Genomic DNA, 23,324 nt, shown 5'->3' on the forward strand with positions numbered 1-23,324 from the left:
TTTCCTCCGCGCTAAATTCCAAGGTTGTGAACCGAAGGCAAAAGTTTCTCTGCAGAGGGCAATCTGCAAATATGCGGGCCGCACACAAATTCATGGCATACATTTAGGCGCCGACAAGCCGATGACAGTTTTCGCCTTTCTCCTTGAAAGACATGGGAAAAGAGCCAAAATAATCCATTTGCATGTTTTTAAGGCGACTTGTCGATCCGATAGGATGACAGATGTTCCCGTCTCTCGAACTTTGGATGTGCAACACATTGGCTGCAGCTTTTATGCGCGATAAAAGCGAGAATCGCAAACATAAATTCGTATTCACGGATTTGTGGGGTATTCTGAATCACACTCCTCCGATTGCAGCTTCACTTCGGCCATCAATTTATCCGAAAATTGAATAGGAATGCCTTGGCCATCAGCTGCAGAACTTAAAGAATGGTCGTTGACAACAGAGGGTATCCACAATCACTACCGCTTTAAGTCATGGCCAACATTTCGCACGGCTTGCAGTGTCAATAACCCCCGTTTTCCCTATTCTACACAAGAAAAAAAAATTGGATTTAAAGGCCTATATGATTAATGTTAAATTTATGATTAAATCATATAAACTTGAGATTTTATCATACCACTTATTTCGTAAAAATACTATTTTAGAATACCAACTGTAGTATTTTTTTAACAAATAATGTAAAATAAAATAAACATAATCTTTATTCATATCAATATTATATGAATAACGTTATAACGTTAGATATATCTTTAACAATATATAATTTACCTGCCCTTATCAATCTGATCTCTTGTCAATTTTTGTTCTGTGTATTTGGTTTGGTAATTGCTCTATTTTCCTCGTCACCACCAAATTGCTTCTTCTTAATTATTTATACCATAAATTTCGAATTTTGGCCAAAAATAGGCGACAGCTGCTGGATCTGGGCCCACAACAGCAGTAGAAGCAGCAGCAACAGCCCCAATGCGATTTTACAGTAGGGTTAACAATTTTAATTGCAGCCCAAACTACTTGCAGACAGGGCTTAGAAACAAAATGCCAAATAGGCCGAGCAGCTGACTCGACTCACACAATATGTCGGATGAGAAGGGTTGTTGGCCGCCCAAGGGGCGTTACCACATGGTAGGTCTCCAAATGCAGCCATCTGTCGGCTGTTAGTGCGGCACAATGACTTTCAATAGATGAACTTAGATTTATCATGCTTGTTGCCCCTGCGTCTCTGTTGGCATTGCATCAAATGTCTCAAGGGGGTCACTTGCCTGCTGGGACTATTTATCACACACTAATTGTATTCGATGTAATCCTTCCCCTTTCATGAATACGGAAGTGAATATATGGGGCAGGTCATCTTGGTGTGACATGAAAATGTATGAGTAAATTTAATCCAAGACCAAAACTGGAGAGTTACTTTTAAAGATACTTCGAAGTTTTAAATATCCCTGAGATATTTCCTAGATCTCGTATTCTAATGGACTTAAAGACTCCGCGTTTCTGTTTCTCATCTTAAAAAACTGCAGGACCATTTAAATTTCCGCGATTGTAGAGAACTAACGTCAAAGTCGAAGAGAACATGTCTTCCTGGCGGCTATGGCCACATTGTCATTTCATTTCCTGGCGGCTACCTTTGTCTTTTAATTTCTTGCTGCCACTGAAATAAATTCCGCAAAAAAAGTTCTTCTTTTTTCAGCTGACAGTAAATTTCTTGTGCTAAATTTTCACTCAACTGTCAGGAATAGATGCTCCTTCGTCCTCATCTCACCGCTGCGAGACTTTCTTTGTAGCTGGCCAGCAAGGTAGAAAAAACGCTTCCACCTGTCCCACTTTCGTCCCCAAACCAAGCCAACCATCATCCTCTGAACATTTCGCTTTAATTGCGGTCAACGTGGTGCGTTTTTGTCTCGCTTCTAAGCGGCAAATGGAGAAATTCAAAATAATAAAAACCAAAACCGCAGTTGGCCACAGAGAACTCGACTGCTGCACGAGCAGCGTTGCATACTTTTAGGTGCATCACGTGCAACGGGGCGTATACGTTTGCCATGAGTTTTACACGCAGCAAAATAATCAACAAAAATAAAAGCATTAAAATGGGAAAATGTATGCAAAAGTAACACTTAAATTTAATAATATTTTGAAAACCTAATTTTTGTTAAATTAAATGAACAAACCTTTTAGTACCTCACAATTGTTTTAAATTGGTAAAACTGCAGTTAAATTCTCAGTGTATGTTAGGTATCTTTTCATTGGGGCTTTCCTTGTTTTCATGGTCTAGTTTGACGTTATTCAGAATGTTGTTATTGTTGTTTTTCCCCCTACCCTTTCGCTTGGCTCGGTTTAATATTGATTCGCAGCGAACGCATTTGCTGCATTTGTCGGCCCGTGTTCATCCGCCTGTCCTTTCAGTCGAATATTTCTGTCCGTTTTTGCCTCCTTTCAGTTATTGTCATGCATTCGTTTTGCTTGTGGTTTTTCCACTGCCTTTAAAAAGAAAAATAAATGTGTTTATAAACTCAGGATTTCTTATGGATTTTTAAAACCCTTAAATAAATTAGTACATTTTTCAGCTAGACCTGGCAAATGAATTTCGATGGCTTTTAACTAAATTCGACTTTGCTTTCATGACTTTATTGTTATATATCGATTATTGCAGAGGATTTACAAATAGTTTTGTGTATATACTTCTTAAATCTATGAAACTTATAAATTGTAAGAGCTTTTTCTAGTTATTTATGTAAGAGTTGTCATAAATACTTTTTATTATAATATAGAGGAACACAATCACAAGAACGTCAGTGTCTATAATTTTTTAACGGTGTTTTTTCCTTATTATTTTTATAATCCCTTTCACAGGCGAATGCTCACATTATCGTAGCTATAAATTAAAAAAAGTTCATCCACGTTACCGCTTAATTGAACTAAAAGTTGATGCTGATATTAAGCTGCCGTCGTTGTTTCGCCTTGTTTCTCCGTTTTTTTTTTTCCCATTTTCTGGATGCTGCTGATGCGGCCACACATTTATGTGATTTATGGCAGTCGGCAGCAGAAAAGAGAGCCGAAGGGTGACCTGCATGCCATATTTGTGTTTTTTCACCCATTTATGCCATTCAACCATATTGCAGAGGCAGCGCTGCATGATTTTTCAAGAATGTCAACCACGAACAGCTGATTTACGATAAGTGGTAGTTAATGGGTTTACAGTTCACTAGGAAAATGTATAAAAGGGTTATGGAAATTTGACCCTTAACCATGTACTGCGCATAAGTAGACAACTGACGGCATATGGAAAATATTTAATTAAATTGTAGGCCTATTTGTACATTTTCAATCAGTTACTTTAACAACGGAAATAAATGTTTATTATATCAGAAAAAATATAAAAAATCTTAAATACAGAATAGGAAAACTGTAGTGAGCTTTGCAACCAGCTACACTGATTGCAAAAAGTCATTTGCAAGGGACAACGTTGTAAAGCAATTGTTTTTAACCAGCCGCGGATTGTGTGCCACAGGGTTTTGTTGACCGGACCCCTTTAAATTTCTGCGATTTCTCAATTGGTTTCCCCTCTGTCCGTCTAGTTGATATAATACCAGGCTGTTTTCAACTAACAAGGTTTGGATGTCTTAATTAATGGAACAACAATTCTATGCATTGATTAAACTAGATGAATCTATATACTACAAATATAAAGATTGTTTTTTAACCTATCTGCGTTAAGGCTGCATACATTAAAGCCCCAATTAATAGTTGTGAATAAAATTATATATGGCTGAAAAATGTGTTTTTACCTTTGGCAAGGCACCTCGTAAATTTACGTTGGTTTTGCGTTCGCAAGATTAATTTCTTTTGAAGGCTTCTGGGTAAAAACCCTGAAATTATGTAGATGGCGGCTTCGGAGAAAAATGAGGTAAATTGCAAGCCGGGCTAAAATATATTGCCGTCGTTGGTGGGGGCAACACAATAAATAAAAAGGGAGAATGCAGAATGCCTCCAGGTTGGAAAAGTTTCTCAAAAAAAAAATAAAGATGTATATGCTGTATGGTATATACTTTAAAAACCCGCACAGACAAGTTGGACCCCGCCCTCAATTAGAGTCAGGACGTACCTGGCCAGAAAATGTTATCACTGTGTTTTGACAACTTCCTCGACACATTTTGCATTTCACCTGATTGTCGCTGGCGGAAATATATTTTCATTTTCCTTTTCCTAGCCCATCTTTCGTGCTCAAATGTGTCGTTGTATCTTCAGTTTTCCCTCTCGAAGCCGTTTGTCAAACTTTTCTTCTGCTGCGGCAGCAATATTTGCGTTGGCCCTGGCTTGCTCATTCACTTTTTCTTTTTGATTTATGGCAGCTATGACTTTTTTCGGCTTTTGGCCAAACTATTTTGTATATATGCCATAAACAAGATTCCAATGCGCTGGGCCATTTGTTTTCGGCGAAGGAAACCGAACTTAAAGCCTGGAAGGATTTTTTGTTAAGTACTTTTCTGTAGAATATTTATTCGAAAACTGCTAATTGCTGCTGCTTATCTTTTTGACTTAAGCTTAATTTGGGGTAATTGCTTATTAACAACAATCTTTTACCATCTGTTTCAGCTCTATATATTGGCAATTCATTTTGAAGATAAAATTATTTGTTTGTGCAAGGTCATAATGACTATAAAAGATTTGGAGCAAATGAAGCCATAGCTCAAAGCTTTTAGCCAAATATATTGCACTTTATACATTAATTAAATGTTATAAGCAAACTACATAATAAAATATCAAATAATAAATGAGCTCATTGCAATTTACATGCTCTATTGTATAATAAGACAGTTAAATAAACAGACTTCGGCATAATAGATCCTATCTATGCGATAGGGGTAATTTCTTATTAAAACCAAGAGAGAACGCTATTGCTTAGTACCTCGACTATCAGATACCCGTTACTCAGCTAATGAAAGTGCTTCACCAAAGCGAATGCTTCCACTGCTTGCATTTCATTTGCTCATAACTTTTGAATAATAAATGGTCCGATTTATGAAATTTCTTTTACATTTCGATAGGAATTAATAGGCACAACAAAAATAATAATAATAAATAAATGAGCTCATTGCAATGTACATGCTGTGTTGTATTATTAAAGAAACTGAAATAAACAGATCTCGGCATAAGAGATCCTGTCTATGCGATACACCTCTCAGCATGTCCATGGACACAGACACGCTGGCAAACATCCGCAGTTAACATCCGCCCGCCAATGCAGTCCTTACTTGAGCTCATTAAAAGCATGCACAGGTGGCAGGCCATTCATTAAACGTTGGCCCCCTCTATAATTTCATGTAAGCAAATATTTTTGCAAAATCCCAAATGGCAGACAGAGCGATGTGGAGGGGAAAAGTGCTTTAGCCAGCACAGCCGTTGATTCCGTTCCCTTCCCGGACCTTCTAAAGGCTATTTTGTTGCCACATTGCCTGCTGCGCAACACTTCCTGTTTACATAGACCCACACGTCATCCCTCTCACCCGTCACATGTCCACCTCCGCCGGAGCCCCGCATCCTGGCATCATGGGATCCCCTCGCCTTCCACCAACCAACACAAAAGTGTACATTAGCACCGCAAGGTTTCCATTTTCAATACAAAAGCCATACTAGGAAATGCCTATTTACTCGTTTGTATTCACTCAGCAAAAAGTTATCTCAATAGGTGTGGAAAAAATTCTGAAAAATTCGTATATTCCTGGATTTTAGCCATTGCGATATGCATAGATATTATATGCATTGAAAGCTCTTGCTTGGAATTAATTTAAAAGCTGAGTCGGTTTTTTATCAAAAAATTTTACAAAACTATGTTATTTTTCTTATGAATATAGAATGCGCAATATTTATGCTTTTTGGGAAATAATATTTATTTACCGGACTTATATTTCTGAAAAATTCGTTTTTTGTTGGCTTTGCCTTTTCAAATATGTGCACATAAATTTAATACATATATTTAATATAGCTCCTTGGATGTAAAATGGAAATTAGTTAGAAATTTTGAGTGTTGTTTCTATATATTTAGTGCACAGTAGCTTAGTGTGTGTTTATACGAGAGGGACATAAGAAGAAAGTTTAATGGCCCGATAAGCAGTGCTGTGATTTATAATTTTGGATTTCTGTTGGATTCATTATGCATTCATACCATCTGTGTGTGCATATTGATAGCATTATGCATGCTATTGATCGAGTGCTTAAGTTATGGCACATATAAAATTCGCCATGCTCGCTGTCACGGCCAGGATCTCTTTACTCGGGTGACGCATTAATTATCCTTTGAGACCGCATCGATTTATTCTTGGCAAGCACATGGATTAATTGCCAACGACTCTTGTATCGAGGGGGATGTGAAATATTTTTCCTGCTTATCCTACTTGCCCCTCCATTTCGGCTGAGTAAAAGTTATGTAATAATACAATCAATTAAAAACACCTCTTAACGAGGTAAAAAACTAGTGACGACCGCACCTTCAACATACAAAAGTTCTGATATCAACATTTGTGACGAAAAATTATTACACTCGTCATTAAATAGACTTTCTAATATTTTCTCATTCGGCCCGCCCTAGCAAACCATTAAAGCCTTTTCCCCTTCACAGGTATTTTCTATTGCAGCGTGACGAATGAGAAAAGATTAGAAAGTCTATTTAATGACGAGTGTAATAATTTTTCGTCACAAATGTTGATATCAGAACTTTTGTATGTTGAAGGTGCGGTCGTCACTAGTTTTTTACCTCGTTAAGAGGTGTTTTTAATTGATATCAGAAGTTTTTGTTTGTTTACATTTGCTCTCATAGGAGCTAATATATACATTTAAATTTAATTGGTCAATCATAATTTTTAAACTATTATATTTTAACAAATTAAGTTAAAAGGCGTTGAAGTATTTCAAAATACCTTTTAAACGAGGTATAGCACATGTCTTTACCTTTAGTAGTGTAGAACTTACAAACTAACGAAATTTAGCTATTTTTAGCTTTTTCCCACTAAAGTAGCGGCTTTTTCCCAAAGTCGTAGAACAAAAGATTACTATATGGAACTCTTTAGTGCAAATTTACTGATTCCATGACCCTAAAATACAGTTCGGATACCCTCACCCAAATTCAAAACTCAGGGAGCGTTAGTTGTTCGAGCTGGCAAAAGTGGCTATTTTCGTATAAAAATAACTTTTAAACGTGACTTTTTACAGTAATGTGTTATATACCAAAATTTAAGGAATCTCAAGGGCTATACAGTTTAAAGTTGTAAGGAAAATCGTTAGAGCCGTTTTTGAGAAAAATAAAAAAAAGCTAAAAAAAAAGTTTTCAAAAATTGTCTTTTGTGCATATTTTTTTAACTATTACATTTACACAAATTGCATATAGAAGGCGTTTATAGCATTTAAAAATACCTTTCAAACGAGATGCAGCACAAGTCTGTAGCTTTAGTGGTATAGAAGTTACGGTTTTCCGAATTTTAGCTATTTATAGCTGTTTTCCCGCTAAACTAGCGAGTTTTTCCAAAAGTGGTAGAACAAAAGTTTTTTATATCGATGTCATGAACGTCATATCAAATTTTCAAAACTTAAAAAACATGTTTTGGACAAACTGACAAACTGACAAACTGACATACTGACAAACTGACAAACAGAATTCAATTTTCATTTTGGGAAGACGAAGAAAATCTTATTTTGGCTATAACTTTGGAACGGAGTGTCGGATTTTGACAAATGACCCCTCATTCGACGGGTATTTTCAAAAGGAATACAACTAAAACATTTCGAGGGGGCATTTATCCCCACCGGCCCCAACAGCTCCAAATTTCGAAATTTTCACTTTTTCACTTTCACCGCTCTCTCTCCCAAGCCAATTTATTTTCTTAGAGTCTTGGTATGCAATCCTGTTAGTTTTCGCAATACCTTTCGATAGGTGTATCATTCATTATGATCGGACCATCACAGTAGATTTTCATTTCTTCGTGTATCACTATGGACGGCAGTCCATGTAGTGACGAAGCGCACCAGGAGAGTGTGCGAAGGCGACTACTATTATATAGCCGCAAAATTGAAAATCTGCTGTGATAGTCCGATCGTAATGAGTAATACACCAATCGAAAGGTATTGCAATAACTTAAAGGATTGCATACCAAGACTTTAAGAAAATCAATTGGCTTGGGAGAGAGAGCGGTGAAAGTGAAAAAATGAAAATTTCGAAATTTGGAGCTGTTGGGGCCGGTGGGGATAAATGCCCCCTCGCAATGTTTTAGTTGTATTCCTTTTGAAAATACCCGTCGAATGAGGGGTCATTTGTCAAAATCCGACGCTCCGTTCAAAAGTTATAGCCAAAATAAGATTTCCTTCTTCTTCCCAAAATGAAAATTTAATTCTGTTTGTCAGTTTGTCAGTTTGTCAGTTTGTCAGTTTGTCAGTTTGTCCAAAACATGTTTCTTAAGTTTTGAAAATTTAATATGACGTTCATCCCATCGATATAAAAAACTTTTGTTCTACCACTTTTGGAAAAACTCGCTAGTTTAGCGGGAAAACAGCTATAAATAGCTAAAATTCGGAAAACCGTAACTTCTATACTACTAAAGCTACAGACTTGTGCTGCATCTTGTTTGAAAGGTATTTTTAAAAGCTATAAACGCCTTCTATATGCAATTTGTGTAAATGTAATAATTAAAAAGATATGAACAAAAGACAATTTTTTAAAACTTTTTTTTTAGCTTTTTTTTATTTTTCTCAAAAACGGCTCTAACGATTTTCTTGAAAACTTTAAACTGTATAGCCCTTGAGATTCCTTAAATTTTGGTATATAACACATTACTGTAAAAAGTCACGTTTAAAAGTTATTTTTATACGAAAATAGCCACTTTTGCCAGCTTGAACAACTAAAGCTTCCTGAGTATTGAATTTTGTGTGAGGGTATCCGAACTGTATTTTAGGGTCATGGAATCAGTAAATTTGCACTTAGGAGTTCCATATAGGAATCTTTTGTTCTACGACTTTTGGAAAAAGCCGCTACTTTAGCGGGAAAAAAGCTAAAAATGGCTAAATTTCGTTAGTTTGTAAGTTCTACACTACTAAAGGTACAGACATGTGCCATACCTCGTTTAAAAGGTATTTTGAAATACTTTTTAACTTAATTTGTTTAAATACAATGGCTTACAAATTATGATTGACCAATTTAAATTTAAATGTATATATTAGCTCCTATGAGAGCAAATGTAAACAAACAAAAACTTCTGATATCAAATAAAAACACCTCTTAACGAGGTAAAAAACTAGTGACGATCGCACCTTCAACATACAAAAGTTCTGATATCAACATTTGTGACGAAAAATTATTACACTCGTCATTAAATAGACTTTCTAATATTTTTTTATTCGGCACGCTGCAATAGAAAATGCCTGTCAAGGGAAAAAGGCTGGAATAGTCTGCTAGGGCGGGCCGAATGAGAAAAGATTAGAAAGTCTATTTAATGACGAGTGTAATAATTTTTCGTCACAAATGTTGATATCAGAACTTTTGTATGTTGAAGGTGCGATCGTCACTAGTTTTTTACCTCGTTAAGAGGTGTTTTTATTTGATATATAGTAGTCGCCTTCGCACACTCTCCTGGTGCGCTTCGTCACTACATGGACTGCCGTCCATAGTGATTAAGCACTTTCATGCTGAACACTGCGTTTGATTAACAGAAATTCCAAGTCAGCCAAGTGTGAGTATTTCCGAGGGAGGTTCGCTTAAAGTATCCTTAGCCGCGCCAGATGAAAGTGGCACTGGTGAAGAGAATGCAATTTAATTAAAACGAACGAAATATCTGCTTCTTTTTCGCTTATTTTAGTAGAGCGGAAAAAGAAAAGTGGGTGGTTGCTAGGGGAAAATACTGCAAATTACTAAGGCTCCATGTGCTCGGCAAGTTATGTGCCCGAATTGCTGTTTATTTTGACTTTGAACTGAGAGAACTGATCTTATGGGGAATTCCAGTCGAGGAGTAGATGAAACCTGTTCAAAGAATTTTGGTATTAATTCGTGTTTTCAGGGAATAGATTGTAAATGTTAAAGACAAGCCGAGTCGAGCACCTCGACTATCAGATACTCGTTACTAATCTAAAGGCAGTGCGAGCAGAATGCAGTTATCAAACAGTAAATCGACTGCTTGCACTGCATAACTTTTTATTTAAAGGTTCGATTTTAAAAATTTCGATAGCTAGTAATTTACGAGAAACGGATTTTAAAATGGGTAGAGGCTTTCTCACACATTGCACAACGTGATACACCACGTTCACGTTATTAAAGTAGAATTAACGATAAAGTCCTTTAAGCGCACTCCACGTGCACACTTCATTGACTATCGCGCATACGACACGTTGGCCACATCGTGTGTGTGCTTCTGTTTGCTCGTTTGTCTGCTGGTCACTTGGGCGAATTTATGATGCAGCTTAAGCACGCAATTGTTCGGCTATAGAGCCATTCCCTCACTCTCTGCACGACACCAGGATCTCCGCTGAATGCCATTAAATTTCAATTTCCATTTCAATTGCAACTCTGTTGGGTAATTCATTCTCGGCTTTATGACCTGCAACGTGCTGCGTGCCCCTAATTGCCGCTGCAAAAAACTATTGTCAAATTTTGTATTCTTTTCCCCTCTCTTTTTTTTTTCGCCCGCCAAGTGGGCTATAAATAAACAGCCAGGGCTGAAAACCATCCAAACGACTTTAACTAAATGTTGAACAAAACTTTATTCCCTCTCTTTGGCTTCCTTGTCAGTCTTTTCCTTTTTTATCCTTTCTTTTTGTGTTTGCCATCACACAGAGGAGCCTTAAAGTGATGGAAGCAAAAAGTTTTCACACAAGTTAAACGAAGTTTTCACACACAAAGCGGGGTCTTAAAACCAAAGTAACAAAAAGTAGAGACATAAGTTGAGTCAGCACATTCATTTTTCAGTTGGAAAATCATGAAAGCATGAGTTCTCTTTCGGATATTGACAATTTAATTAAATACTATTCTGCGTCGTATCATGAGTATGGAGTGTGATTGATTGCATGATTGCAAGGAAGGAATATTTAATGTTGTAGAATAGTATTTTTTCTTTTGAAATATTTTTTCACATTTATATCAGAGGTAATAAAATATATATTTTACACATTTTCATTTTTATAAATTTAGTTTTGATATAATAAGATATTAAAATGATAAGCATATTACTAAAGTGCATTCTAAATAGGAAATATTAACATAAGTGAAGATTGTTAAAAAACTTCTTTAGACACCAAAAAAATAAAATAAAATTCCTATTAAATTGATAATGTTAGGAAAATAATAAACTTTATTAAAATATTAAATACATACATCCTGGTTTTCCTTTGGAGTAGACTCAACCCAACGAAGGGTATCCTGGGCTTGGTGGAAATGTCGGAAGTTCGGGTTAGGCCAAAAGCACAGACTTGTGGCCGGAAGTGGGTCCAGTGGCGTCTGTGTTGGTGTGCCGCATGGCTCGTACCAGGAGGATGATGCCTCTGTGTAAGTGCCTTTTCAAGCAAATTGCCAATGTAAATGTTGCAGCAACCAGCGGTAGTGGCAACAACTAAATGTTGGCCCCATAGCAGCTGTGTAAACAGTGCCAACAAGAAGAACAACACTTGGCGCCCAGGAGTAGAGTATTTGCTGATGACGTCAAAGGGCAGACACACACACACTCGCATGCAGCAGGCTCAGTGCCCATTTTCCCACCATTTTCCATGCCATTTCCCCCACCCAGCTAGCAGACAACTCAACTAACTGCAACTCAATTTTGCAGCGGAAAAGCAACGCAACCAAAATGGCCACAACGGCGCTTCCTGGTCGCCGTTTTGCGTTCTGCGTTTTGCTGAGGCACGCGCAATTTGATTTGATTTTATTGCCCCGCCCTCACTTGCTAAGGACATTAAAGCGAAAGTGGGCGAGTGTCTGCAGCGAAAGGATAATGCTATGAAAGTGGTTTACCCCCAGGGGACTTGAAGAGATTTGGAAGAAAATTGATAAAAAAAAAACTTTTGCAAATATAATTGAAATTTGAATATATGTTTAAAAAATCTCAAAACAAAAAGTCAACCCTATTAAAAATATAGATATTCTTTTAAGTAATATTTAATTATTAAGGCTACTGAATTATGGAAAAATTGGAGAATAGGAGCGCATTCATGAACTCGTTATAGATCTCAAAAATAAGTTCATCAGAGTTCAACTTTTGGAGAATAATAGTATATATTTGTACATGCATCAAGCTTAAGATTTTATGCAAAGTGCAGCGAATTTGTAATGAACATATTTCCATTGAAATTTCCTTTGTGGCTTACAGGCTTGCTTTTCAGTATTTTCAAGCTCCAGCTCCTCCTGTTCCTCGAAAGCTGGAAACGTCTGTGGAGGAGCAAATTAGGATTTCAAAGAAACGGTTACAGAGCCACCAACGAGTGCGTTCAGTGGAGCGTTTTCCTCCGCCTTTATCTTTCGCAATCTGGGCCAGGACCGTAGTGAGGTTTTTATTTCAGGGGCCCAAAATTGTATATGTATATTTTAGCAATCAAATGTTTAAATTTGGATTTATTTATATATATTTTTTTAAAACATATTAATTCTCTGTTTTTTTAAATTTTATTTTAGAAAAATAGGTTTTTTAAATAATGTTTTAATTTGTATAAATCTATGAGCTAGGAATATTTTTTGTAGGAAACATTTATGGAAATAAAATACTATTAAGGTAACATTTTTCTATTTTAAAACTAAAACTCCATACTACCCGCCTTATCTTGTCATACGCGGCGTATGCTTAACGCCCGTCTAATTAGTACATTATGCACTCGCATGTGAAAAGCAGTCGACTTAACTCATTGCCTCTATGCCTTGCTCCACTTACAGGCTCAGACGTCTTGCCACTTGCAACTGCAACAGGAGCAAAAGCCACAAAGGACACAAAGACAACATCAAAAGCAGCGAATAGCCAAGCGTGAATGTGGTAGACGCGATTCAGAGCTGTAGAGGAACGCCATCACATTGGATTACGCGCAGTTTTACTTTAGAGCGGTGCCAATTAGTGGCCAACAGCAGCAACAACAGCAGCAGCAACAGCACCAGCAACTCGTGCAGCAGCAATTGCTAGCCCAGCAGCAGCAGCAACTGCAGATCCAGCAGCTGCAGCAACAATTGCTGCTGCAGCGACTCGAGCGCGAGTTGCAGGAGAGTTACTCGTGCCTGCGGCAACGTTGGCTCACCGGCTACGCAGCCCCCCATCAGCAGCAGCAGCAGATTGCCCAGCAGCAGCAGCTCTTTGCGGCCCAGCAGTTGCAGCTGCAGCACCAGCAACTGCAGCACCAGCAACAGCAACACCACCAACAGCAGCAGCAGCAACAGCAACAATATAGCTACTACTTCAGTCGCGGCAGCACCAACACCGATCTGGGTCTGGGACTGGGCCTGGGCTTCGGTCTGGGCAGCGGCAACCTAGCCAGGTATATAGCACACCCACTTAACCCCTCGTAACCCTAAAACTGCATAAATATGAAATATAATATCATAGCCCTGTAACACCTACGACTCTTGGCATTTTATTACAGTTATTAAAAAGGTATTAAGTTTGTTTTGGTCACCTAAGATCACGCTAATATATCTTATTTAAAAGCTACGAATTCACTTATGTTTCTACATCTCAGCCCACGTCTTCAGTCATTTATAATACCCAGTTCAATGTCAGCAGAACAAAAACACTGGACATATTTTATTTCGTAAAGTAATTTGATCAAAAATTAAAAGAATATGATTTTTAGATGTTTTAAAAAATGTAATATTATGTTAAAGTTTAAAGTTTTATAATTTATCAAAAAAATGTATTTTGTGATGCGGAGAGTTACCTGAAGTTACGCAAGTTAAATTTGATTTGTGAACGATTTCTTAATCTAAGTAATCAACTAAGTGTAAAAACTTCTTTTAAATCTATCTATTTATATTAATATAAATAAAAAAATATTTAATGTTTAATTTCCCTATATTACACCATCCAAAAGCTCAATTAAGTGTAAAAACTTCTTTTAAAATGATATATTTTAACTTAAATTTTACCTTACTCTAATTTTACCTAAAAAATGTTAAAAACTGTTTAACTTCCCTATTTTACACCATCTAAAAGCTCAATTAGGTGTAAAAACTTCTTTTAAAGTGATCTATTTTACCTTGATATAAATCAAAAATGTTAAAAACTGTTTAATTTCCCTACCATACACCACTACAGCTGGTACCATCTGCCGTCCACCTCGGCGCACATCTACATAGGAACGACCAGCAGCAGCGGCACCGCGAACAGCGCTCCCTACCCAGCGTATCCGTACCGGAGCGTGGGCGGCTATTCCGGAGGCGGTTATCCGGCGGCGGCGCTGATCAACTTCGATGCCTCGCCAACGCCGCTGCTAGCCTCAGCGGGAACTTCGCCCGGCTATTTGCCGCCCTTGGCCGTTCCAGCGGCCCTACCGCCACCACCGCCGGCGCCGAGTGTAGCCACCGATTATTATTTCAGCAGCCGCAGCACTAGAACCGCTCTACCACCGCCCGTACCGCCCACTCCGGCGGCCGTTGCAGCAGTCGCGGCGGCATCGTCTGCGGTCTCCACCTCGCCGTTCCGGGAGTACGGAAGTGCAGCGGAGGAGCTGCAAGCTGGCGGCTATCGCGGCTACAAGGCCACGCCCCGCAGGCGGTACGACGCCTACGACAACTACGGCTATCTGCCGGGCTTCGCCAGCACCACTGAGGACGAGGAGGACCTGCTCGAGGAGTGCCTGCCGCAGGCCCTGCTCTCCACGGACTGCTCGAGTCTCGAGGAACTGCGCTTCTTCCACCTGCAGGAGGAGGAGGACGAGGACGTCGAGGAAGACGAGGAGGTGGCCACGCAGCTGGCGCACATCCTTGACCTGCCGGACTTTCTGCATCCCTACGGCGGCAGCGGCCGGGACAGCCTGCACAGCCACAAGACGCCGCCGCAACACGAGTACCAAACGGAGCACGGCTCAGCCGCAGCGGGAGGAGCAGGATCAGCGGGATCGGCAGTGGGAAGAGGGGGCTCCGATCTGGGTGGCGGTGGTCAGTCGCAGCGTGTCCTGGAGGACCAGCGATACCAGCCCTACCAATACCAACAACAGCAGCAGCAGCAACAGCAGCAGCAGCATCAGCAGCAACACCAACAGCAGCAACAGCGGCTGCAGCAGCATCAGTCGCACTTCCAGCAGCAGCAGCAACACCAGCAATTCCAGCCGACGCAGCAGCAACTGCAGCAGCAGTCCTATCACTCCTACCAGTATCCTTCGCAGGACAGCTGCGAGGGCTTCAACCAATTCGCCACCAACGCCGGCAGCTGCCTGGGCAATCAGAGAATGATGGTTAGCAAATTGTGGAATAGCTGCTTCCCGGAGTTCACCCCGGACCATGTGCATCGGCACAACTTCTACCTGTGCCAGGTGAGTGCTGAGCTGGGAAGTATTCCATCGATTGATGGGCTTTACGGAAGGGAAATTATAATGCTTTTGCCATAACTAATTTACATCTCAAAACATATTGGTAGAATGTTAATTTTTGATTGATTGAATTTATGCAATTTTACATCCTTATAAATGGGAATATATTTCATACTCAATTATTAAATTGTTCATCTTTAAATGCTTAAAAAAAGAGATTTTCTGAAATAAAGAATTAAAAGCCAAGAAATATATACACCCGTTTTTAGTTTTCCTACTTTACTTACTAATTTTGTTTTTCTTTTGCAAATTTTTTATTTTTTTAAATAGCTATCTTGGTAATGTTTTACCAAGATAATTTATAGTTTAATATAAATTTTTGATTTCTTGGGTTCACAAATTTAAAATTCGTATATATTGCATAGTTCTGAATATTTTACAAGTTACCATATAAAATGCTTTAATCAAGAATTGAAAGTTGATAAGAAGAAATTCTTATTTTTTTCTGAATGTATCAATTTAATTTCTCTTTAGTAAATATTTTAACTTTTCAATTGATTATCTAAATATGTACCTATCCTAATTACTTTTACCCCCTTTATTTCTGAATATTTAACAAGTTACCATACCAAATGCTTTATTCAATTCGTTCTTTAATAAGGAATTAAAAGTAGAGAAGAAATTCTTGATACGAACCCATTCTTATTTTTTTCTGAGTGTATCGGTTTGATTTATCTTTAGTAAATATTTTAACTTTTCAATTGCTTATCTAAATACCTATCCTAATTAACTTTTCCCCCAACAGTGGCAGCGGAACACTCAGGTGCGCATCGTGTACCTGTTCTACCGCTGGATAACGGCCATCACCTGCCTGGCGGCCCTGGTCTGCTCCTTGCTGGACATCGGGCGCACGGACGAGCACTTCGAGCACCACTACGCCAAGTGGTGGATCTACCTGACCCACTGGGGCCTGCTCTTCTGCACCGTTCAGGCCTGGCTGGCCGCCTGGATAGTCACCCAGGGCATGATGGTGGAGCGGGAGGACTTTGAGATCGTGCGCCAGGCGAAGAAAAGCCGCCTGCACCACCTGTACTGGGTGCTCTACACCTGTGCCACTGTCTATGCCTTCATCGTAACCATGTGCTATTGGCTCCTGGTCCACAATCCGGGTAAGTTTTATCCCTTTTTCTTAAATATTTTTAGAGATATTCCTAGAAGTCGGTTTAATATTTACCCCTGCACCCAAAAAAAATCGATATGAAACATAGATCGATTTTACATTATGCAATATCAATTAATATGCGGCCCCGTAAATTCGATATGCTAAATGAGTATTTCATGTTAAAACGATATGCGTATTGCATAATCACAAATTATTTGTGTGTATTTCTTACAAGTTATAAATGTGGCTAAATATTAAAATTCATTAATAATATTAAATAAATATTATTATAATCCGATGTTTGCTCTTTTTTTTATAAATTAGTTTAAAAATCAAATAATTAAGAATTTAAAATAAAAACACGTGACAATTTAATTAAAGACTTACAAAAAATCGAAATATAAATAAGATCAGCACCAGTTCGGTAGCCCCTTAAACCAGATCCCACCTGAACCCAACTAACATCATCATTGGGCATCCAGAGCGTCCACCGAAAAGCGGTGGGCGAAGACAAGGCCGCTGACGGTGAAGGCGTAGTTGATAAACATCTTGGCGGCCGCCTCCAAGTACTGATGTGGCAGATAGCCGGTCCGCTGGTGGGGCAGGAAGAGCTTCTGCGAATTGAACATGGCCCAGGGACCGAAGAAGACCAGACACACACTGGCCGGGACGTAGTAGCACATCTGTAGGCGGACGCACAGGGCCACGGTGGATACCACAAACACCACAATGCTGGCCAGGATGAGGATCCAGAGGTTGGCGGTGAGGAAGCCCGGCACCCAGAGACCCAGCAGCGTGTACACGACCAGCACACCAATCCCGATCAGGACAAATGGCCAGGTGATGTCCAATTCGAGGATGTGCAAGCACACCACCAGCAGCGTGAGGCTCTCGAAGATGCAGCCGAAGATGATCCAGTTCAAGGGAAAGGTGAACTGCAGCCGCCGGAAACCGATGAAGGCCAATGTGAGATTCAACCAGGACAGCAGGAACAGCAGAACGGACAGGCTGCGGTTAGCCGGACTTAGTTGGGGGCGCCACCGGTAGGTGGAGCCTAGCCACTGCAGCGAGGAGAGCGTCACCTGGATGCCCAGCAGCAGGCAGACGTAGGTGCGGAAGAGGCAGGCCGAGGGTTGCCGCCGCGGCTGCAGCTTGGGTATGGAGGTGCCCTGCTCCACATACTCCTCCTCCTCATAAAGACGGGAGTCCGCCTCGTATCGGTTCTTCGAGCACAGGGATTCAAGGGAACGAACGCTGAAATTCGGGGCTGATGCCGATCTGGTTACACTTAACATACTGGCTGTCAGGCCGAGCTCTCACCTTTGACACTTGATACAACCGGAAAAGGCGGAGCCGGAAAATAGGAGAACACTTTCCCCACTCGATGAGTGATCAGCCAGATGATGGCCTCAGGCGCCATCTACGTCTCCGGGTTTTCCTGTGGATCTACGGCATCGCTTTGGTCTTCATTCTGCTGGCCATTCTGCTGCTCATTATCCCGGGCCTGTTGCGAGGATATCCCCTGGTTCCCGATGACCTGGCCACCTACTGCTTCTTCGGCATTGGATTGTCCATCCTCTGCATTTATGTCATTGTAACTTGGCTGCGCTGGAAGTTTCCCTTGAACTGGCTGATTAGCTGCTCGATTGCGGGATGCTTGGCCTTGGGAACGGTTTCGATCCTACCCGATCAGTTGACCCTGCACGTCCTGCTGCTGAGCATCGAGATCCTCATCATGATGGCTTTACTGCTGGTGGTGGGCTCCTGGATTCTACCCAATTGCCCCGCACTGATGTACCTCCTGCTCACCTGGTTCATATTCGTCATCTTCTCGAGCGTCCTGATGGTCGGAGTTACGGTTCACCTCCGGAACTGGCTTTATGCCTACGAAGTAGCCGTTCACTTTGTGCTCTGGCAAGTCATGTGTCCGCTGATTGTGTTCCAGGCACAGGTGATCTCCGGCTATTGGGACAACTGGCCGCCCATTCTGGACAGGCCACTCTGCTCCACGATGCTGCTGCTCGACTTTCTCGCCTGCTACATCTGTCTGGACTCCGCCGACGACATTGGATTCGAGTTCCTCTACGTGGGCCAAAGGTCCAACCAAAAGTTCTTAGCCAGGTCCATTAAGAGTCAATGGGAGATGATGAAGGACTCGAAGTAGGGAACTTTCAAACTGGAGAGCTCTGCAAAAGCCTGCCCTATAACATTATATAGAATATATAGATTATTTTGGAAATTTGTTGAAGTAGTTATGTATTTTATTTTATAATAACTAAAGTATTGTAGTAAAAATTAAAAAATTGATAGAGTATTCCTCATTGGTAAATCACCGCGAATTCTTTAGAACAAGTATTTTTATTCGTGTTACTGGGTTTCGTAAGCCAAATTCTTCCACCTAAATAATTGATGGTGTTTTTTATTTCTTTAATAATAATACTCACCCTATGGAAATAGTAAAAAAACAAAGTTAACTTGACGTAAAAATAAAAGATTAATTTAATCAACGCCCTTGACCTTTCAGAAATCCACAAGATCGATGCGCTAAACATAATGGTCCATGTGCTCAACACGATTATAATGCTCATCGATCTGGCCATTGTGGGTCACCCGATAAAGATGAGCCACGCCTACTTTACCACTGGCATTGGCCTGGCCTATGCCATATTCACGGGCATCTACTTCTTGGCCGGCGGCACAGACAGGTGAGGAGTCTCAGTCTCCGGGAAATACAGTTTACTTACTATCGTTACCCACAGGAAAAACCAAACTGCCATCTACCCGATGATGGACTGGACCAAGCCGGGCAAGGCGATCATTGTGACGGCCTGTGCCATAATCTTTACCTTCTTTGTTCACTTCTGCTGCTACCTCCTTTACCGCGGACGAGTGTGGCTCTTCACCAAGCTGTGCATCCGCGGGCGGCACAATCGCGATGGGGAAATGGGTGAGGGTCTCAACGATGACTCCGGATCCCGCATGGGCGGCGGTGGAGGAGGGGGAGGAGGAGGCGGCGGAGGAGGAGGATCGTCCGGAGGGGGCGGAGTAGCAGCTGGTGGCTCGGTGGCTGCCGCTGGCGCTTTGGCCAGCAGCCAGGACTACGCCCATCAGCAGCAGTATCCCATTGCCCACACGGAGCAGCCGCGGGCGGGCAGCCACCAACAGCAGCAGCAGCAGCCGCCGGGCAGTTACCAGCTGCCGCCGCAGTATTCCGGATATCTGCAGCAGCCGGTGGTCGCCGGGGTCAATGTGGGCGTGATCAGTGCCGAGGGAGTGTATCAGCCGATTGGCACGGACACAGGACGCACCAGTGGAGGAGGAGGAGGAGCTGGAGATGGCAAGCACAAATCCTCCTCGGGATCAACGGCTGGAGCGGGTTCTGGATCTGGATCGGGATCGGGCTCGGCTTTGACGCGCACCGTAGCCCACTTGGAGGCGTCGCAACGGGAGCAGTTCCTCAATCCCAACAAGATTGTCGAGTACAAGATGTAAAGGCGTTGCACCCGGCACCGGTATACGTTCCACTTGTCCATGAAGTTTCTGGAGAAGCACTGTGCCCAGTGCGAGGCGACGCGGAGCGCCATCTGCGAGGAGGAGCGCCACTTGGAATGAGCATGAGTTGCGCAGTGGCACAGTGGTTAGTTTTTAGAATTGCTTTCGAGACGTCTAGTTTTCGAATACCTGCCAGTCAGATCAAATCGGATCAAATCGATTGATCGGGCTCAAAACAGTATTGCACTTGGTATTGTGTTTTTGGCAAAGTAGTTTGTAACCGTAGTTTCGTAATTTTGTAAAAGCTTTGCCAAATTTTTTTTAAATGTGTAGACGCTTTTCAGTGTGCCGAATAGCATGCGTACCATATAGCACGCAAAGGTCTAGACTCTAGAGTATTAGAGATGTTCCTTTAAGTGATGGATTACCATTGAGTAATCCCATCGACAAGTCGTTCCAAAGGTTTAAAAGGTTTTAATGGACTAAGTTGAACACGATATTTGTATTTAAAAAAACAACTCACAGTATTTCATTTGGAGCTCAGTTATCTAATTATCGTCTTAATAACGCAATTGTGTTCAGAAAAATCCACATACTATCTACAGTTACTTTCGGCCCAAATTGAAAACGAACAAAAGCTGGAGAAGAGAATTAACTGACATACTGCCTACAATGATTTAAGTTAGGAACTTTTTTACATAGCTAATTTATCCATTTATCCACAGAAATTATATATATCGGTGCAGGTGTGAAGCCATCTCAAGCATCAACATCCGAGAGCAGTAGAGAAAGACAATTAACAAATTGATTTAGTTGAGATGGTTAGGATCTTTTCGGGCCCCTGGACAGGGCAATTTAAATTGGAAATTTTTTAATGGAGCCAAATGGCGCCGCAAATGAAGTAGAGCAAACAACATTAATTTTAGGATATGCTTGGCATTGGTTTGCTTAGTAATTAGTGAATTGATAACATAAAATACGTTTCTTTATATGAATATTTTTCCCAGCAAGCTCAATCGCTGCTAAGAACACTCTAATAAACATTATTCTACAAGGCACGACGTAATATATTACGAATAACAATATCATAAATAAATATTTTAGCATACGATGTTGGAAAGTATATTGCAAAATGTTTTACTTTCGACTCAAAAACAAAACAAGTACCGAAACTCTTGAACCCTACAGAAACTCTGATGTTTTGCTTTTGTTGGTTTCTGCAAATATGTGACTTGAACAGCTAAATACCACAAACTGAAAACAGTGATTAGATTTATAACCAAACGGAAACCTATATGTAAATAGTTGATTTCGTTTATGTTGATCGATTTATATCTATATTCAAATGCATAGCAAAAATTCAGGAATCTGTTGAAGGAAATGTCAGATCACGTAAAAAGGTATAGCCAGCATGAATAGGAATTCAGAAACAGCAGTGAAAGATACAACTAAAACCCAAATGCATTGAATAAAACTCGTCAAGAGGAATGTGTTAGCAAGCTAAAGCAAAACAAAGCAATTATAACAAAATATTTAAATAAATATACGGAAACGATGCAAAGCAAATAGCATACCCTAACTATACTTACACTATTGAATATACAAGGTAAAGTAAAAAACAACCATTAATTTTTGATAGATTTACATGAATTGAATACTTTCTCCCATACGAAACAGATCATCCACAGGTATTCAGGTACTCTAATTTCCACATTATTTGAGCCCAATTTCTTTTTAGAGAAATTTTACCAGTTTTGGTTGAGGAACTGCAAAATGTGCATCGTTTTTGTGTCAGTTTCGCACATTTTCCCCTATTTGTTTTCCAAAATTTAGCATAAATGTATAAATGAATGTTTATATAGACTGAATATTATTAAAACAACAAAAATCTAAAAAAAAAATAATAAAACCTAAATAACACATGAAAGGACACTGTTAAACCTTTTTGAAATTGTAAAAATATAAATCAAAAACGCAAGATTTCATATTAGCCACAACATAAAGCAGTAAACACATATCAACAATTAGACAAGATCATTCTTAAAGTAAAGATATTCAAATAGACGAAAACCAAAAGTTTCAAATAAAGCAAATCAAAGTTGACCTCATCAAGAACCACACATACAAGCAAAGTAAGAAATTAAAACTTGCATAAAGAAAAGTGTATAAATGTTAAACAATCATTATAAAGTATGTATATTCAGAATATATTTAGCAGAGGAAAAATTCAAATATTATATTTTGTAGATTTTTAGTAAATTAGAAGTGAACGATTACGAAACCCAATGTCAACACACATGCATATGTCTACAAAATATGTATTCCAAATATATACATTCCCCATACCCCTAAAAATGTAGCTCAGCTCTCTGTACCCAAGTTGAGAATTAGAATTGAAATTGTTGATTGAACAAACGAGGAAATGGAAAAGCTTTAAGACACCCAAATGATTGGATAAAACTTTTATACACCGACATAAAAGTTCAATTAAATCGCTCAAATGAGTTCTTAGGAAGGAGTTGGCTCAACAGGTGGAACGCGAAAGGCTCAACAGAATTCAGTATTAGCAAAAGCGAGTATACAAACAAAAGAAATCAAAATGTTATTAACAAAGCACACCAAAAATAAAACTTTAAAAAACTGCATGTGTTGATGAAGAAATAAAATTTCAATGTTGTGAAATTTGAACAAATAAAAAACAGACAAACAAATTGTTTACTTCAAAAGTATTTCTGCGCATTTAATCGTAAAACAATGCTTCATCATTAAAAACTATAATGAGTCGAAGTTTTGCTAGGCAATTAAAAACAAAGTAACGAAACAAGATTTCAATAAACCGCAAAAAACATAAAAAGTATGAAGAGAAAATCGAACATAATATATTGTTAGAAAACCCATGAAAGTGTAAACGCTAATGGATGTTATGCATTTTAAAAGCATAGCAAAAGCTAAACTATTATATTACCAACAAAAGGACAACACAGAATTCATTAACTTACTTGCGTAAGTATGTTTGTGTGTGCGTAAATGCATAATATAACATATTATTAAAATTATTATGTATTTCAAGCAAAGAATTGTGAATTAGTAATAAACAGAAACAAAATGTCAAGCAAAATGGTAAATAAAAAATGTACAATACAGATTCGCGTTTGCTTTTAATATCTTACCTTTTTCCAGTATCTTGTAAGTAATCCG

The 23,324-nt window shown here is 39.6% G+C and overlaps 3 protein-coding genes across 3 annotated transcripts; 2 read left to right on the top strand and 1 right to left on the bottom strand.

Moving 5' to 3' along the window:
* The first annotated feature begins 1,078 nt into the window (after positions 1-1,078).
* On the top strand, positions 1,079-23,276 carry hbt (headbutt). Its single transcript, XM_017143038.3, has 6 exons — positions 1,079-1,126; positions 13,014-13,483; positions 14,260-15,475; positions 16,278-16,641; positions 19,159-19,339; positions 19,394-23,276. The coding sequence occupies exons 1-6, from the start codon at positions 1,079-1,081 to the stop codon at positions 20,124-20,126; spliced, it is 3,012 nt and encodes a 1,003-aa protein (XP_016998527.3). The 3' UTR covers positions 20,127-23,276.
* Positions 16,982-17,929, bottom strand: LOC108058347 (uncharacterized). The gene has a single exon (XM_017143039.3). The coding sequence runs from the start codon at positions 17,927-17,929 to the stop codon at positions 17,102-17,104; it is 828 nt and encodes a 275-aa protein (XP_016998528.2). The 3' UTR covers positions 16,982-17,101.
* Positions 18,019-18,798, top strand: LOC108058348 (uncharacterized). Its single transcript, XM_017143040.3, has one exon. It carries the CDS (start codon positions 18,019-18,021, stop codon positions 18,796-18,798), a length of 780 nt encoding a protein of 259 aa, XP_016998529.2.
* Positions 23,277-23,324: the final 48 nt, after the last annotated feature.

This window comes from Drosophila takahashii, chromosome 2L (genome assembly GCF_030179915.1).
Source record: "Drosophila takahashii strain IR98-3 E-12201 chromosome 2L, DtakHiC1v2, whole genome shotgun sequence".
Classification (NCBI taxonomy): domain Eukaryota; kingdom Metazoa; phylum Arthropoda; class Insecta; order Diptera; family Drosophilidae; genus Drosophila; species Drosophila takahashii.

Coding starts and splice junctions, on each gene's coding strand:
- hbt (XM_017143038.3), top strand. CDS start 1,079: ATGTCGGATGAGAAGGGTTGTTGGCCGCCCAAGGGGCGTTACCACATG. Junction 1,127..13,013: donor CCAAGGGGCGTTACCACATG/GTAGGTCTCCAA, acceptor TCAGAGCTGTAG/AGGAACGCCATCACATTGGA. Junction 16,642..19,158: donor GCTCCTGGTCCACAATCCGG/GTAAGTTTTATC, acceptor TTGACCTTTCAG/AAATCCACAAGATCGATGCG.
- LOC108058347 (XM_017143039.3), bottom strand. CDS start 17,929: ATGTTAAGTGTAACCAGATCGGCATCAGCCCCGAATTTCAGCGTTCGT.
- LOC108058348 (XM_017143040.3), top strand. CDS start 18,019: ATGAGTGATCAGCCAGATGATGGCCTCAGGCGCCATCTACGTCTCCGG.